Here is a 19,024-nt window from a genome sequence, read left to right as displayed (position 1 = left end):
CCACCTATCTGCCACGCAGTGCTAATCCCGTAAACGCCGCGGAGAAGTGGCGGCAGGCGGCGCAGCGATCGTGAAGCTGGAGGCGTATAACAGGCTCGTCCTTGTAATGTATGCCGCTACACGCACTTCTTGCCGTTTGATATGCAAAACTGTCCGCCTGAAAGGAAGACAGTAAATCTCCTCGCCCTTCGTAAACTTTGCGGAGAAGAAAACTCAGCGAGAAAATAAACAAAAAGAGACTGCCTGGAGCCACAGCTTACACAAGGCATATCTGTGTTTCCGCATTTCTTGTCTAAACATTAGCGAGTAGCGACCCATCCCGTACTCCGATCCACCGAGGGCCTCCTCGTGTGCGTCTGAAGGTGTATTTGGGGGACAGTGATCAATAGAAAAAAAGCTTTACCATCCCTCTCTAAGCAAAATTGAAAGAAGCGCAAAAGCTTTCTTGAATCAAGACTGCGCCAAAAGCGCGTCAAAACCTTCGCTAAAACTGCGCCCAACCTTCACCGAAAGTGCGTCCAATCGATCGTCAAACTTTCAGACCCCAAACGAAGACCGAACCCATCCGACGATTTTTTGCGCACTAAGTAAAGGCACCTGCGAACGATGTAAATGTATGCCGATACATGGTTTATGAGATATTGGTGCGCGTATTATCTCATCTAGAACACTTCCTTCATCGCAATTATTGGTGCGCGTATTATCTCATCTAGAACACTTCCTTCATCGCAATTTTCAAGTAACCTTTTTGAGACAATGGAAGCTCGGTCCGGACCTGTTTCTGATCATGGTCCTGAGCGACGACTTTGGAGCGGAACGCTGCGCAATGCGCAGTGTGGGAGCGTGACGTGAGCATCCGAGCGCCGTGGAGAGGGCCTCGCGGCGACAGTGCACCGTGTGCAAGATGATCACGTCGCGGGGCGCGCATACGGTGAGGAGGGCTAGTTCTTGCTTATGCACCTATTACGGTTTTCCACAGATCAAACTTTCCTTTTCCTTTTTCGCAGCGCAAGATTTGCATACTGGTATCTTGGTGTACGAACACCGTTAGTTCATGCATGCAATCAGGACTCTAAGACTGAAAGCGAATCCGGTCAACCTCTATCTCCTAGCCAAAATAGGCAAAAAACGCGGCCAAAATAAATGCTTGTTGTATGCACTCGCGTGAAAGCGCTGACATGTTTTAACACTTGTAGTTACTGTTATCTTCAGCGACTGCAAAGTAAACTCTAGCGATGCTTACGTGCGCGAAGACCACTTAAAGCACGTATTTCCCCCATTTCGAGACTGAGTATGGAAGCTAGCAAACGGGGAAGCTTTATCACGTCTCTACGAACTCAAGCAACGAAAGTGGGCTAGCTGATTATTCAGCCACTCTCACAAGCAGAAGTATGGCTCCCTCGACATACAAGCACGCGTTCGTCAAGAGAAAATTTTACAGTAGCTCGGTCTCTGGGGTGGTGTCTTCAATCCAATGCTGCATGATCGATGACAGCTTCTAACGCCCAACGCCCCAGGCCGTCCTGATCCTGGCTGGAGCTGGCGATCCCCTTAAGATGGGTAGTAAGAAATCAAAGGATCTAGGAGGGATCGGAGACAGCTGTCTAGCCTGCTGTAGAAGGTGCCCACGGGTCCGCAGAAGCGGCATAGCTGAATACCGCATAGGCAAAATTTGGTGGTACTTAAAATGGTAAGGAAGGGTGAGGCTTGGGTCGAGCGCCAATGACGCTATAATGTCCTAACTGCCGTGTGTAGGAGGTGAAAAATCACGTCCCCCCCAGTGCTGGGTTTCAGAATGGAGGACCGGGGAAGGCGACGAATCTGCTCGGTTGGTAAACTTTCGGCAAAGGAATGGGTGCGCCAATTGTTGGGGGATGGCTGGGCCCATACTATCCGCACTTGTCTTCTTTGTGGATGTTGGAGGGCAATGTATCGCGCACGCAATGCCGGCGAGGAATCGGCGACGAATCGAGTCGGCGGTGGTGGTAGTGGCGCTTGCTGGTACTGTGGCGATGTCATCTGCCTGGATTGTGTTGCACGGACTTTGCCAGCTTTCCCGACAGTAGTTAACCCGCCTTTATAGCTGGGCGCGCGGGCTACGACAAGGCATCCTTAATTAGATGCCATGCCAGGCTGCAGTCCTTACAGCTTTGATGTGGCTACTGCCTTCCTCTGCTCCAGTTGATAGAGTCGCATGCTCAACTAGAGGGATGCAACTGTGATGGTGTATTTTTGATTGCCTGTTGTATTCGGGTTGTATTCACTCCTGATAAAGAAAAGATCTGGTAACATGTGATGACAGTGGACAGACAACTTCTTGTTGGAGAGGTGCGCGCTCCAAAATCATTTTCTTAAAAGGTTTTTATCAAAAAGTGCTTACATTTCACATATTTTAAACACTATTCTCAAATAACCTGTGACGCATACCGGGCTAATATGTGGCGCGGATGATTCCCATATCCATTCTATCACTTAGGGTCACTCAAATACCCAGTTAGGAGTGCGTTTCCGCGTCCCTTGAAAGCCGTGCGGCGTACCAGACGCCACACACCCACGCACACGCACACACGCACACACGCACACACGCACACACGCACACACGCACACACACACACACACACCCATACACACACACACACACACAGCAAAAACGCCCGTGTGTACGAGATTTCGGCGCACGATAAAGATCCCCAGGTGGTCAAAATTAATCCGGAGCCCTCCACTACGGCGCGCCTCATCGTCTGCACTGCGTCGGCGCGTTAAACCCTACAATCAATCAATCAGCACACATACACGCACACGCACGCACACGCACACGCGCACACACACACACACGGACGCACACACACACACACACACACACACACACACGCACGCACGCACGCACGCACGCACGCACGCACGCACGCACCCACACTACGTGCCTGTACTGCAGTGTCGCATTGTGTTTATGCCCCAGATCACTTGTAATGGGCAACTTCTTAAATTCTAGATCATTTTCATTCCGCGTATGCTGCTGCGAGTTAATGACGTGAAGATAACGAGGGCCTCACCTGAGGTGTTGGCCGTGTAAGCAAGTCCGATGACACCGTCGTCAAAGTCCCGGTACGTCCAAGCGTAGGCCAGGCAGAACTCGTCGAATACCCGCCACTTGGACAAGGTAAGCAGGTACAAGGCAGCGTCCATTTTATTCAGGCAGAAGCCAGCGCGCCTGTTCGGGCAACTCGTTGTGTCGTTGATCTGCATCGGATGTTCATAGAAATTTTATTGCCGTGATTTCATTCAGGCACGTTTTGTGCGTGCCGGGTGTACCCCAGCAATAACAATACCACCAAAATATTTTACCACTGCAAGAGGTAAAAACATAACTAATTGAAAGCAGAAGCATAAAAAAGCACTGCATTGAAGGTCTTATTTAAACGAATAGGAAAACTGAAAAGTGAAAAGATTCATTACATGCCTAATATCAGTAGGCATCTACAGGTGGTTGGAGTCATTGGGTAGGTGGGCGAGGGTGCCCATAAATACGTTTTCAGACGCACTAGGGATTGACCATACCAGTGATATTGGAAATTTTATGTACTTCCGGCATTCAATGCAACACGTCGTATTCAAAATCGATTACAATACATACGTGGCTAGAAATTAGTAGAGCCATCTACTTACAACAAGTAATTCGAGATGTCCATAGATGACTGTAGAGTTTGCTATGCTTACGAATTTCGCAACAATTGGCTTTTCTGAAACGTAACCATTCCAATGAGGCAGCCGAAACGCAGTTAAGACGAATGTTCCATGCGGTGGTACGGGTTGTAAATTAGGTCATCGGTCTAAATCTAAACAGTAATTTTCACGCTCTGCCGGTGAGCCTTTCCCAGTTCCTCACTATAGTTCGTATTTTTATTCTCCCACTCAGGTCTATGCTTCATAATCGCTGGATTTATATTTCGTTTAATTTATGCTCTCCCTTGTGAGATCCTAAGCGGTTTCTCTTTTGGTATATCCGAACTCCTAAATATGTGTAACCCTTGACATCACGTATTTCGCCATGATGTATTCACATCTGGTCAGTGCTACTATGATTAAAAGCCATCATCCTTAACTTTCCAGCGCTAGACATTAACACGAGGTCTTGACTTCACGGCAACAAATATTTATAAGCAATTTCATATATTTCACGTTATACGCTAAAAGAACGATGTCGTCTGCGTCTAGCCCTACGGGAATTCGCTGTTGTACCTCATTGCCTTTCCACAAGTGCGTTAATTTGAACGCTGTCATGCTTCTAGTTTCTTTCCTAACCCTGCCATGCAAAGTATAAACAAAATTCGCTTCAAACGGCAACCCTGTTTTAATTTTCGATGGGTTTCTACCTGCTTTCTGCATTACTTCCGTTCTTATGTCCCGTGAACCTTGAGAAATTTCCCCCGAGGAACTGTTACCTCATCATTTAAGCACGGAGGCTCCCGCCCACTTTACAGCAGTTGTCTGTTTACATCGCCATATGCCCCTTGAATTGCCTACGCTAAGTTTCAAAATCTGAACATACCCTGTTGCCACAAATTATCACACAAGTGCCCGTCTTGAACAAATCCATACCTGCCAGGTTTCCCGAATCGTCAGGGAGAATACCGAACTTCAATGGTTTTGTACGAGTGTACGACCGAAACAAAAATATCCGGAATACGCACCCGGGCATGGCCAAATCTTTCTCCCAATCTGGCCGCATTGCGCCGGAGCTACCTGACACTCCAATCCTATCCTACACCATTGACACCGTTATCAGTGAAGAGCTAAAAAATCATAGCCGGCCATGCGCGCAAGTTGAACTGGTCAGTACCAAGGAAACACTGAACGCAAGAGGCAGTTTAGCTTAGTAAAACATTCACCCAATTCTGAGCACCCATGTTTGACAGAACCGTCAGTCGCGTTCTTTTGGCGAGGTGTGGCAACACTCAACAGTATTCCCATGAGTTCCCGAAAAGGGCGGCGTCAGCCACGTCGAAGATTTTGCAAATGACAAGTGGTGTAGCCAGTTAATAGTTTGAAGGAAACAGGTCAGTTCCTGTTCTGTTCTAACTAAATTAATAATGCGTCTAAATTACTCCATTCTCTTGCAACTACTCCTTCTATATCCCCCCCCCCCCCCCCGCCACCCGGCCAGATCTCCCTAATGCCTTCCCGGCGAACCTGGCAGGCATGTCGATCTATTCTCCAGTTCCCTTAGGATTTCATTTTCTTCCATCAATGCTTGAATTTCCCATTTCATGGCCTCCATTTCATGGCCTATATGTTTAATTTGTCCTACTCTCGAACAAAGGTCCCGGACTTTGCTTGCATTGTATCGCCCTATCGGGCGCCCCGATTAACTATTTCTCACTGTTTGGTCCAAGCAGGTTTATTAGCTTCATTGGTATTCCGGGCGGAAATCTGCGCTTGTTGGTTAACTGAGGAGAGTCGAACCTGCGCCAACCAACGGCAATTCCAGCGAGAAATCTTTGAGGCACTTCCTCCGTATTGGCGCAGAAGGCGGTGATTGTGTCAGCAACCCTTCCGTGCCATTGTCGGGCGAAAAAGTTTATTACATGAAACGCAGGTTCACGCGCACACGCGAAGAGTGAATAAGGTTTTCTCCCCCTCTCTTAACCACAAGAGCCGATGTTCTAGTAAAAGCTGGTTGATGTCTAGCGTACGTCCCGTGTATTCATTTCCTGTTCCCGTATTTGCGCGGTAATTTAATGTCCGCAGTTTTATTGGTATTCCGTCCGTACCAACGCTGTTTGCCGGGAATCTTTGCTCCGATTTTAGCAGCAGAACTGTTTGATTAAGCTTGGGTTCCATCCTTGCCTGGCGTCGCTCAAACCTCGGCGCAGCAACGTGGAGAGGAGGAACATGCTAGGCCAAAGCCACCTCTTCTAGGTGGCTTTGGATAGGCCAACAAATGTCAGGCCAAGTGACGAGGAGGTAAGGAGCTGGTGTGAGGAGGGCGCGCTTCAAGAGAAAAGAACACCCCGCGTGGTCAGAATCGAACCTGGCCTCGTAACCGAAAATTTGTAGCATTCAAGCTTCTTTTAAATGGCGGTGAGGGCGCATACATCAACCTACGTTTGTATTTTCTGCAAGCCTACCAGTTGCCCGAGTATTTACGCCCGCATACGCCTCGCAAATTTCACCATATCTGACAACCATACACATAGGTTTCACATTGTTAGGTTACTTCCCTTAAGAATTTTTAACCGCACAAAAATAGTACTAAAGCGCTAAGTTGGGCGAGTTGGTTACTGACTATGGTATTCATCGTACTAGCGAACATTAAGACAGGGACAAAGCTAAACGGAAGGCGAAACACACGCTAGAACTTCAACTCAGTTTAGGCCACATAAACAGGAAAACACCAATAAGTACATGAAATTCGAAGGGGTTATTGTACAAACGTAATGAAACACTATCGCTCATATCACAGGCCACATTACAGCGCCGGTCCATATCACATGGCGGAAATTTAACCGACACGTGCAAACAGCCTTCATCCTTCGCCCACGCTCCGCCATTTCCGCCATGTGATATGGACCGGCGCTGTAATGTGGCCTGTGATATGAGCGATAGTGTTTCATTACGTTTGTACAATAACCCCTTCGAATTTCATGTACTTATTGGTGTTTTCCTGTTTATGTGGCCTAAACTGAGTTGAAGTTCTAGCGTGTGTTTCGCCTTCCGTTTAGCTTTGTCCCTGTCTTAATGTTCGCTAGTACGATCAATTTCTTAGTCAAAAAGAGTAATTGTGAAGTGAATACTTTAAACCAAGCGTTTTTATCTACAGAAACAACTACCTCATAGTAAACGTGCGTTCGTTTCATTTTTATAATCAGGAAAAGTGCAAAGGATACGTGCAACACGAACTTCGCACCCCAACAACGTCGAATCGCTTGTTCGCCTGGGTAATATACAAAACTACATTTTGTTTTGAGGACGCCCAACGCAACAATTTATGAACTAAAACAAGGCGCTTTGTTTGTATCCACGTATCCCGCCTCCGCGAAGCAGGCCACATACAATGCTAAACAAAGTTCAGAACTTCATCCGAACGGCTCACCTCAATCCTATGGACGCTAAAACTGATGTCCTCGATGTCCCCGAATCTGGTCCGCCGGTAGACCTCGGAGGCGCGGGCGACGTGGCCCGCGATCAGCGTCGACAGCCGTTCACGCGTGCGCACTGGGTCGCGGTCGGGCTCGGTGAACTTCTCGTACAACAGATGGTCGATGGCAATGAACAGACCGCACACGCGTTTCGGACGACTCGTCTGTTGGTGCATTGCCCTCTTCTTCGCGCTCCCGCGGTCACCCTGTCCGCCGTCGAGGCCGCCATCCGTGTGCGAGGCACCTTCGGTCGGTAGCTCCCCCGCCAAGGGCCTCCGCCGACCTATCCGGGGCTCTCGCTGCGTGCCCTGGTGCCGGCTCTTCCGCTGAGTGAACACGATTTCAATGGGAAAGATGTAGTTAAATTAGTGGGTATTTGCAAACTCGGTGTCGTGGTGAGGAGATGGCAAACAAAATAGTCGACCGCTCAAAGAATAGAACCCAAATGAAAGAACTCTCAGATTGACGAGATATTTCTCAAGGAGGGCCCTGTGACTGGGGTAATTGTGTTGAAATCGTGGTTTGGATGGCGGTAGAACCCGCAACCTCCGGAATGCACTACCACTCCTATTAAGCATAGGTGCTTCAAGACGTCACTCTAAATAATTAATTCGTGTGTTTCATTACCCATTTTCCAAAAGCGCCTCTCTTCAATGCTTCGCCATTTAACGGCGATAAATGAAGCTATGCTTACTTAAAATTGTCTTTGTACAGACACTGCCATCTAAGAAAAGCCCGAGCTGGTCCCTGGTAGTTCCTCATTCACACCGCACAGTCTAGGGACGAAACAACCCAGACATCGAAGAAGGTGCTTAGAGAATTATACGAGAGATCTTAAGTAGGTTGCGCGCGTCTTTGAATGATTATTGGGGCAACATTACTCATGAGCATGCAGCCATATTGTTAATACCAAGCAGAGCATAGAACTATTGAGCTGGGTACTGGCCTCATGAATGAGTTGGAAGGCAGCTTAGTCGGTCCAACTGGAATGGCAGAAATGGTTCAAAGCTGTTCCATTCATATGAAGGGACATCTAATAGGCATATTCCCACTGCCTACAGCAACTGCGTATGGCTAACAGTCTTAGTTGAGCATGCACGACTTAAGGGCGAAAGTGCCCACTGCTCCAAACGCACTCTTATCCCGCTAAGCTGTGGTCTCAATACCTGATAGTGGTTACCAAAGGACTTTTGTTGGCAAATGTTGGCGTATAACGCAATTTTCAGAAATTTAAAACGTTTCAGTGCGCAAACCCTTCTTCCCTACCTGCTGCCCTTTCGTGGATGTAAGATGAAGCCTTAACAATGCCTTCCCCGTTGCTGAGTGGCCGGTCAACTGCTGGTGGTGCAGCGGGACAGGGGTCGCTGCATGCGCCGGCCTGGCCTTAGGCCTAACGAAGGTCTTTCAGGTCTAAAATTGTCGAACAGAACCCCCTGCTTGTCGTAAAATGAGTTTGATGTTGCTTGGCAGGCCACTAAACTTAACGCTGGGCTCTAAACGTTTAGCACAACCTACGTTTAGCAAAGGTGATTGGCAAGGGTTCTAAGTCATGGCAACAGAGATAACAAAAACGAAACAAGGGGGAAAAGATGATAAGACTTTTACGACCACATCTTAAGTGACATATGCCTATATATATCTTGTGCAAGTCGAATAAAGCTCACAGACTGTGGCACATACCCGAAAACGTGCATTGGAGAATACTTCCTAAAATAACTAATAAACCATTTCAGTCAGTGCAGAAACTCAGTCAAACAATCAACCAATTACTTAGAGCGCAGGCACCAGCTCCTGCATACCAAACACGTGTGTGTACTGAGAATTCTGAATGAATAGTCTTAATCATAGCAAGGTGTTGCATGCCCACATAGTGGGAGCGACCCTTAGTGGTGTATTGATTAACGCTGTAGAAGAAAAAAATTGGGCCCATCTCCCCGCGAGGGGGACTCGAGTAAATGCGTCGCATAGGGGGTGGGTGTATTGCGTTAACGTTTAGTGTTTGGGGAGTTAGTGGTAGTGAATGCGTTGTATCAGCAGCTTCTTGACGTAGTTTGAATGAGTCAAGGATATAAGGCGCGTTCGTAGCCTCCCATTCTGTGTCGGCTTTGTGGCGCAGTGGGTAGAGCACCATGTACATTGCGTTCCGCCCGCAGGGTCGAGGGATCGAAACCAGGCGCCGGATAGTATTTTTTTTATATAGTGTGAATGAGTCAAGGATATAAGGCGCGTTCGTAGCCTCCCATTCGGTGTCGGCTTTGTGGCGCAGTGGGTAGAGCACCATGTACATTGCGTTCCGCCCGCAGGGTCGAGGGATCGAAACCAGGCGCCGGATAGTATTTTTTTATATAGTGTAGGGGGAGGGGTGCGGACAACGACGGTGCGGACTACGACTACGGACGTCAACGCGGGTGACATCGTGAGTTACTGAAATGCTCTGCATTTAAAAATGCATTCTTCTTTCGCGATATATTATGTAGACGGGGCTGCCAAACCATGTCTTTTTTTCCCGCTATGAATAAGAAACGCGCCAGTAGCCGCATTAAAAACGAGCATTAACACGAGCACTGTCCTTTGCGGTGGAACAAGAGTGTATAGTTTGTCGTGACCATGGTCCTTTAAAGGAGCCATGAAGAGAAAATGCAAGTTGGTTTTATTCGAAAGATTTCGTGTCTTATAATGCCCCCAGCGCTTGTCCGGATACAGACGGTGCTTTATTCACTGAGAAATTAAACAATTTAGGTTAAAACTTTGATTTTCCCGCTCAATCGGGCGTTTTCGTGGTCCCAAATGACATCACAGGAACCGACCGCTCTGCAGCCTAGAGTACCTTCATTCACGCATCCGCCGTACAGGGTAGAGACACGTATACGCTGGCGCCGCCATTTCCGGTTGCTCGCTCGCCGCCGAAGCAAGTCATTGTGTCAAAACCGCGCTGAAATTGTCGCCGCAACGCGGTTTACTGAAGAAGTTTGAATCATATTGTCTGTTTCGCGTTGCTAGGTCTCGTGGGAAACGAAAAGAATAACGCGTTGAGCCCGTTGGCCCAATTGCGGCGGCAGGGGACCGTTCAAAGGTTGTCTACACCCTGTACAGCGGTGTTGGTTCGTTCCCGCGTTTCTTTACGTTCTGTAACTTAGATGGCACCACCATACCGTGGCAAGCGTTTGGTTTGTTTTTGCCCGCATTTAAACCTGGCTTGTTTTTGTTCTGGGAGAAAATATTCGTTCCCTGAAACAGTGCTCGCTCGACAAATGGGGTCACGTAAGACACCGTTGCTTGCGTTAATCGGCCAGTGTCGTCTGAAACAACCACAAGCCCCGTAGTGCTGTGCAGCTAAACCAAGCATGCTGTGCGCAGTACGAACAGCAGAAGGCATCAGTACTTCTATGTTTGCATGTGCTTTCGTAACTTCCACTGTTTGTCCCATCATTCTTATTGCTTTGTAAAGAATGTGCCTTAAATTTAAGCGCAAATCTCTCGTTCGTCTAGTTTGTAAGCTCTACCTAATTTGCGTCTGCTTCTGCCAGCCTCCGCCAATCGCAGAGCTTAGCTCATGTGACGACATAGGTTCTGTTGCGGGAAATGAGCTGGTGGGTCGCATGACCATTCACGTTTTTCCTAATTATGTAGCGTATTTGAGCGAAGTTTACGTTAAAAGTGGTGTCAGTATGATTCTAACGAGGCAATCTTTTGAATGAACCAAACTTGTGTTTTCTCTTCATGGCTCCTTTAAGTGAGCCTACGCCAGTTGAAAATCAGGTTCCCCAGCGCAATAAATCAGCAAGCCGGGAGAACAGTGCCGCCGCCATCGACGTCCCGCCAATTGAAATGATCACTTCCAGTGGTCCTCACAATACCTCTAAATAACATTTAGTGGTTGATACACTCGCTGTAAGTGTCAAGGCCTACTGTCAAACCAAGCTCATGTCAGTGCGGGAAAAGAGCTCTATCGAACTGTGCCAAAGCGCGTCTTTATTCATTTCCGCAAAGTGGCGCCACCTATCTTAATTATTTCAAAGCAATCGTCAGCACGCTCCGTAGAGCCTTAATGCCTTAACGCAGCAGTAGGCCGTGCGTGCCGCTGCTCACCTTGGCAGGGTGCACAAGCTTCGATCCTGCTGCCAGCCTGCTCATCCAGCGCGCAGTCTGCCCACGGACGCCGCACCAGCCTGGAGAACCATCCACGCGTGGCATCCTCACGTCCCTCGCTGAGTACAGCACCGAATGGAAGGGCGTGAGGCGCGAGAAGAACTTGTGCGCCCCTTCGACGTAGAAGCGTCCGCTGCGGGACTGGATGGTCCCTTCGAAGACGCCGTCATGAAGAGCACCGAACACGTGACTCGATGGTTCGCCTGCGCGTGCGTGCGTTCCCCATTTAACGTTAGCGCCAATCCTACCCTCTGACACAGAAACAAGTGGAGCAACCTTCAGGGCAGCGAAAAGACGATTTAATCATCGATCTTTCAGTAGAGGCAGCACTGGGGGGTTAATCATGTCCTGTTCTTCATTTCAATATTTGCAAGAACACAGGGTAGCTGTCCATGGCACCAACTAAGCTTGAGTAATGCATGGTGCCGGACAAATTGGTAAACCACGCCTTGACTTGCCTAGACTTAAGCTACTTGGTACGCCTAGATTTTCGCCAGCACTACTTTTAACTTGTTATCTTTTTATCTACCACTTTTCCGGTAGTAGTTGTTTTGCTTCTTCCGATTATATGTTTAGTCTCATTTACAATTAAACCAGTTTTAAGTATGCCGATTTCTTGTCAAAATGTACTCGTTTTTTCTGTGTGTTGTCTGTATCCGTAATGCCTACTAGCGCAACGAAAGCCTACTCCCAACGAAAGCAAGTCAGCCCTCGACAAGTCGTGCTGAGCACGCCGTAACTTTAACGGTGTTATACGCTGCATAGACATCGACGAATAAGACTGGCGTAGAAAACAAATCCAAGAAACATCTACGCAGCCGTGTAAGGTGGCCTTACATGAAAACTCAAGCACTGGCTCAGCTCCCAGCGTCAGCTAATGAACGGGAACGCAACGACAAGTGCGTTCAGCGCTTTCGGTTCTCCCGGAGCAGTGATGCAGGTTCAGTTCAAACGTGTTCCTCAAAAGGACATTGGGCGACAACACTGCGCGCCACACTGTGCATGAGAAACTGCGTTACAAAGTTCTTGAAGAAGTGCAATTTCGTGTTTCGCGCATTTTTTACCGCGCGATCACCTGGTTGTAACGAACTCTGATGTAACGGATTATCGAATGTAACGGGCAACATTGCAAATTTGTTCGCTCATGCTTACTTTTTTCAACATTTGTGCTATTTGTACGAAGCGTCATTAGTTATTGCTTACCACGTGACTAAAAATAGTGACCTAGCTAACGTGCAGAGACAAAGCCTCTTCAAAAGTCACCCCTTGACTGAAAAAGGTTGCATTACAAGGCCGTTCGAGCGGGAAATATGTGAAGATATTTTTAAAGTGAAGCTTCATATGGTAATGTGAATAAAATTCCGGCGGTCACGTGTACGCAGGAAAATAATCCCGCGCTCAACTATGTGCGTGCGCGAAAAACTACGTCGGAGATAAGTTTTAAGTAACGGGAGAGAGATTGGCTGGCTGTTATAGATGGCTCTCGCATCTACCGACAACGGTAGGTGGGAAGGCCGCATCGGAAGGAGTGAAAGAGAGTCTCCGCTGCAGCAGAGCGAGTGCGCTGCTAGCTACTGCGTGAATCGCAGCTAAAGTCACAACGGCGGGCAGGGGACAAAGCAATCTTTCTAATCAACAAAATTTTATTTGCCTTCATGGCCCCTTTAAAGGGACCCTGCAACACTTTTGATAAACGCTTTCACTCTTTCCTTAGCGTCTGGAAGCTCTGCGACACCTATAGTTATCACCAGCACGCAGCGGGACTGCGTGATTTGCTCGTCGCACCAGATTGCGCCTTCCGTTATTGCTTTGTTTTTGTGGCTTTTTTTCTGAAGTTGCTATCGAAAAGCGTTCATTGCTCCAATTGAAAAAACACTGGCCAGGTGACGCTACATAGCCTCAGTGACGTAATTCGAACCGTCGAAGAACGTCAAGACCGGAAAAGAGAGAAAATTCTTTTGAGCGAGTTTACAACTTAACTGATGGGCAAATTTTTGGCTTAGGTACTTTGGGACCCCGTAATCTAAGTGTGGGTGCGTTGGGTGACTACGTTCTGCAAGCATTTAAGATTTTAAAAAAAGTTGAGCAAAAGTGTTGCAGGGTCCCTTTAAAGCAATGAAAACTTCGGATTGCCTTATTTGATCCTTGATTGTGGGGTTTAACGCGCCGACGCAACGCAGGCGATGAGGCGCGCCGTAGTGGAGGGCTCCGGATTAATTTTGACCACCTGGGGATCTTTATCGTGCGCCGAAATCTCGTACACACGGGCGTTTTTGCTTTTCGCCTCCATCAGAAAAGCGACCGCCGCGGCCGGGAATCGAACCCGCGACCTCGTGCTCAGCAGCGCAACGCCTTAGCCACTGAGCCACCGCGGCGGGTGGATTGCCTTATTTAGGTACAGGTTCACCTTAATCAGCCTGGGCGTGAGACCTGCTTCCTTGTGGCGCTTCATTTTGCGCATACTCATTGTCTGCGTCGGTGGGAACTCCGTAAACTAGACAGTTCGGAAAATTGTAATACTTGAAAGGTGAATAAAATCATTCTGTCTGCTCTTCTCTCCTCCTTCTGGATTAGGCCAATATATCTCATACGCATGCACGTATGGAAATATGTAAATTTACACGCAAATTACCCTGATAAATGCCATTTGTCGTTTTCAGAATACCTAATAAAATACACTGCAATTATGGCGGTATTTGTAAAAAAGTAAATTTGGATTCCTTCCAGTCCACAGCAATCTTTTTAACAACCACTTTGTTATTGCACAGCCGGCATTTAGCGATGGTTCTTTATATGTAATAAGTCATCTGGTGTCCATTGACTAGGCTGTTGTTTTGAAGAAGGGACCAGGAAGGGCCAAGAAGACCATGGCGTAGCAGAATTCGGAAGAAACATACTTTGTCTTTTTTTTATTTGCATGCTACTGAGCCACGCGCACTTCGCCTACCTCAACTGTGATGACATCTGTGTTACCTACAAGGTTATTTGAGTGTCAGTTATATGAAAAAAGATCCAACTTGATCTAGGAACGTATACTGAACGTTTTAACGTCTTGTGCAACGATACCGACAACGCCTTGGTAGTTACGATCCTTGTGAGTGCAAGAAATCGCAATGCCGTTATATAGCCTCAACTGCGGAGATTTCAATCACGCAGGCTGAACGCATCACGTTTTATGAAATTTGAGCGCACATTATTAAACAGATTTATACAATTTACCTCACGTCCTTATATGTATTCTTGCGTGGCCGTAGTTACTGGGCGTAACGTTTCGTTGTAAAACTAGTATTCAGCCCTGCAGAGGAGGGCATTTGCTTAGGATCACGAATATAATTGACACAGCCTAAAGTCTTAAGCTTTTAAACGGTCACCGAATTCCAGACACGCAATAGCTCGTGAACCACCATGGTCACTAACTGCACTAAGAGTAAAGTCTATTAAAGGCGAGCGACAACTATGCACCTAAAACAAAGCCTCCCTTTATCCGGCTAAAAACGACAACACTGATTAGTCACACACAGTGTGAACACAATGTGGAGGATTCACGAAGTGCCTGGAAGATGGCAGTACTGGGTTCTAAGCGAGAGAGCCCTCTGACACTCACCGACAAGCTTGCCGCTGTAGATGTGACCAATGTCTGGCTTGACTCGGCCAAACCTTGAAGTCTGAACCACCAGGTCCGGATGGAACACGGACGTGTCGGGCCTCAGCCGCAATCGGAATATCCTGCGAAGGATAGCCGCATTATTACAATTTTTTTGTCCACTCTAGTTGTGCACGACACACCGCAAGTAGCGTTTCAACAACTGTTGTAGTCCGAGCCTTTTCGTCCGTCTGCTGTAGGTCGTGTGTCACGCAGAGGTAGAAGCAGATTCCCAAACCCACCGGCGGCCTCTGTTGGGTTGTCCACGGCGGTTCTTAGACCCACCTATAGAGAGCGTAGTGGTCTTGCAGACGCGATTTATTTCCCTCCCGCTGGGGGAAGGAGAGAGGAGGGGGCCTCCAGCTGCTGACGTTTAGCTGCCTATTCCTTTTAATGAGAACCGTAATAATTGCGCGGCGACGGCGGTGCCGTACTCGGGCGAGCGCCCGTGGACGTTTAAGCCAACACAAGAGCGCCACAACTCCGCTATTTCAGCAGATTTCACACTGGGTGGAACTGGTTTTAATTTTTCCTCTTTTAGAATCTAGCAGAATTGTGGCAGACACCTACAGCAAAAGTTTGCTGGTCACAGAGTATAGTTTATGAAGGAAGGGGGGGGGGGGGGCTTTTTTTTAGGACAGCTTAGTTCCGGTATCATTTAGAAACGGTTTGATCATGGGCATCCGCAGGCTGGTGCAAAAGGGGCATTTTCGCCCCCTCCCCCAAAGCCACACCAGCGTTTGCCCCTTCCCCCTCTCCTCCGCGAAGCAATGGGTTCGTCCCCCTGAAGACAAAATCCTCCCGGCGTCCATGAGTTCAGTGAAGGCACGTTTCTTTTTATTCACAATTATCTTGTCTCAATTTCTGCTTCTTCATACGACGCACTCTCTGCTAGGTACATTAGCGTCCATTCCAAGCGGTCCCCACCTTTTTTCTCATACAGCATGGTTCGAGGCGGCCAAATTTTTTGTATAGGCACGTTTAACGCGGTCGATTCCCGTTTATACGTCTTGTTGCACCCGACCCGCGGTACATCCGAGAAGCGCCTTACATCGCTCTATAGGTCACTTGCGCGTCTGTATTACAGCCACGAGGAAATATTAACTTTTTTTCTCTATTGCGCCTTCTGAGATAATGGTGAACACACCGAGCAGCGATTCCGACGGCACTGTTTTGCTAGCGCCTCTGGCACCTTCCCTTACCTCTCCAGGCTTTACGCAACCATGTTCACTAAAGTGTCTTCCTTCTCTCCTCTCAATCTCTTAATGAGAGTAACCTTCCAGTGTTCACTAACGTGAGGAGTAGCAGATCGAGTGGTGGACTTAAGTGACTGCGATGACGTCGAACACGAAAGATCCCTGCGAAACAGACACCACCAGCTTCGCTGTAGAACTGGCGAAGGGGATTGGGCGAGGCCCTCGCGGCGTGTGCTAAAGGAATCGGTTTCCTCGCTGCTGGAAGACGACGGCTCCGTCGTCTAGGGCTCTTAACCGTTGACTCGCGCTACAGGAGGAATCAATTCGTATATCGATGCCATTGAGAAGAAGATAGAATTCTACGACATGGAACGCGTCCACTATACCCCTTAGGTCGAAAAAGCTTGCGATCCTGATTCTAATAGTGAACAGTGACGGGTTCTTTACTGCCTTTACACAATTATGACACCCCTTCTCATGGAAGGTTATTTGGGATAAGAATTCTTATTCTAAATAACCTTCCATGAGGGGGGGGGGGGGGGGTGTCATAATTATCATAATTATGACACTGCGTCGGGAAATGCCTACATGCAGCACAGATTTTCGCTCTGAACAAGGCATACTCTGTCATGTGCTTTTATCATAATCTGCGATAGAACGCCAGAGCCAGAACAGAAGCGTCCTTGCTTGGTACACAGAGGGTGGTTGTGCTTGCCTGTTGAAGCCTCCAAAGCGCAGGTAGACGTGGCCGGGTCGCTGCTTCTCGCGGTGCGCAAGCGACCTTTTGACCCGCATGTGGTCCCGGTGCACGGGCAGGGGCGTGTACGACAGGGGCTCGAAGTGGCGCACGAACTGGTTGAGCCAACGGGCTGCGTGTGCGTACACGTCTCATTCCACACTGCTTAACTGCACGACTCTACTCAGAGGTGCACGTGACATTGGTGAGGAAGCTACCGCAAACAATAAAGCCTGGACATTTGACGAAAGGGGACCTTTTTGAGCATACAAGCACTGCTGGTGAACAAGTCGTGTGCGTTTAGGCCTCTGTCGCCAAAGAAGATCATGATCCCTGTTTCAACCAGCGTTAAGATGGAACAAGGAGCTGAACGAAGATTTTGGGGCTCTTCAATTTTCAGACTCGGGTTCGTTGCATAGTCCTCGGCATGGTCCAGCAATTTCCTACTCCATAGGAATATATGCGAAAAATGAATTCCGTATTGCTTCTCGGGGATTCGGCGGCGAGCGCGGTATTGGCAATCGAAGAGCCCCAAGGTCTGTTCTCACGGCAACCATGTCAGTTTACCCGGCGAATATCTCAAGGCTGTCGAGTGGGATTGGCTAAACACGTTGCTTGAATAACCTGAAGGAAAAATTATTGCGAAAACCTAAATCATCGAGTGCTTCCACGGCGCAGTGGCATGATACTAGCTTAAAGAATTCGCCTCGCTTTTGATGCCTGTGCAGTGCGGTCTTATTATGTACAGTTTTCAGGCTGTGACCAGTTTTCATGTGGCGTCATTTTCTTGGACTACCCTCGGCGCTGTTTTTATTTGTTTCGCTTGTAAGACGAGAGACGTGCAGGACTTGCGCTGAGTTGTTTTGCGCTTGGGGTATATATATAGGTAACACTTTGTTTGGTTTGCTTCGGCTGGGTTGAGCTGAGTTAGGTTAGGTTAGGTTAGGTTAGGTGTAAAATATAGACAAGGTTACGTCCGTATTATTTTCAACCACCTGGCTCTACAGGCCTCTGTGTTAAGTGCCATGAGAAATCGCCGTGAGTAATTTTCGCGTCTTCCGTGACAATAGACACGGCTCCGACCAACTGGAAGGCTTGGTGTGCATGGTTTTCTCCCGCGCCAGGGATTCACCATGACACGCCCTCCAAATGCCACCTAATTGCGTCGGGGTCAAGGCTACAGTTGTGACGCGAGAGAGGTATGAAGCACTACGTCTGATTCAGCGAGTTACTAGTGCCAATGCGCCCGTACGAGCTACACAAGGATCCAGGTTGTCGGCTCCGATAGAATCACTAGTTTGGCGCCAACGGTGGTAAAAAGCGAGCAGTGCGTCCCCAATGGCACTGATCATACGTACCTTCGACCGCCGTTTCCAGTGCGAAGCAGGTGAGCAGCAGCAGGATTCCGCCTGTGTTCGGAACCATCACCTCGCGAGGACCGAATTCTGGACTCGCAGCTGCAGATCGACGAGGAACGACCCAGTAGCCGCTACTTGGCATAAGCGAGACAGTAGCGGCAGATGACCACGCTGAAACAGCGAAGCCACTAAAGTAACCCAGCGGCAGTCACGGTAATAGCGCGGAGGAGCAGGAACAGTAAAGCGACTGCGAAAAACTGAGGGTCGTCCTACCTTCGTCACGAGTGGCACGAGATGTTTCTTTCTATTTCCTCGGATAGTTGTTTCTCTTTCCCCGAGGGGGCACATACGCACTTGGGCGATTGTCCAGGATCGGGACCTTCGCAGGGCTAACGTGCTTGCTTTACGAAACTATAATTTGGAAACAAAAAAAAATTGACGGAGAAAAACCGTACAATCAAATGTGAGAATTAGTAAACGAAAACGTCGCACAATGCGATAAGTTGGCAGAAAAGGCAAAGCCTTTTTTGTACTGTGCAAATAGACTGGAGACAGCAGCTACTAGTACGGGGTAGAGCGGCCTGTACGCACCATAGAGTATTCTAAGAGGATCCATCAGGAGGAAGAGGCAAGATACTCTCTTTATGACCTGACCAGTCGATTATCAGTCACACGCCCAACCGCTAAAACGTGGTAGAGAGCAAGTGCTGAGGGCCATGAAAATTCTACAAGAAACTTTTGAAAATCAAACACTCTCCCTCCCCCCCTTTCCCATCCCCCTCCCCAACCAATCATGTGACTCG

General features: G+C 48.3%; 1 protein-coding gene across 1 annotated transcript; it reads right to left on the bottom strand.

Moving 5' to 3' along the window:
- Positions 1-709: 709 nt before the first annotated feature.
- Positions 710-18,288, bottom strand: LOC144179884 (disintegrin and metalloproteinase domain-containing protein 10-like). Its single transcript, XM_077708307.1, has 7 exons — positions 18,222-18,288; positions 16,843-16,996; positions 14,893-15,014; positions 11,229-11,491; positions 7,094-7,465; positions 3,054-3,240; positions 710-819 (listed from the first exon to the last, which is right to left on the bottom strand). The coding sequence occupies exons 1-7, from the start codon at positions 18,286-18,288 to the stop codon at positions 710-712; spliced, it is 1,275 nt and encodes a 424-aa protein (XP_077564433.1).
- Positions 18,289-19,024: the final 736 nt, after the last annotated feature.

This window comes from Haemaphysalis longicornis, unplaced genomic scaffold, assembly GCF_048455015.1.
Source record: "Haemaphysalis longicornis isolate Haplotype H1 unplaced genomic scaffold, Haemaphysalis longicornis Haplotype H1 scaffold_4, whole genome shotgun sequence".
NCBI lineage: Eukaryota > Metazoa > Arthropoda > Arachnida > Ixodida > Ixodidae > Haemaphysalis > Haemaphysalis longicornis.
Note: the sequence above shows the minus strand (reverse complement) of the source record. Positions and strands in the feature narration are given on the sequence as shown.

Excerpts from the sequence above, each read along its gene's own strand:
- LOC144179884 (XM_077708307.1), bottom strand. The coding sequence starts at position 18,288 with ATGGTTCCGAACACAGGCGGAATCCTGCTGCTGCTCACCTGCTTCGCA. Across the intron at positions 7,466-11,228 it reads AGCTTGTGCACCCTGCCAAG|CGGAAGAGCCGGCACCAGGG; the intron begins GTGAGCAGCGGC and ends GTGTTCACTCAG. Across the intron at positions 3,241-7,093 it reads TTAGCGTCCATAGGATTGAG|ATCAACGACACAACGAGTTG; the intron begins GTGAGCCGTTCG and ends CATCCGATGCAG.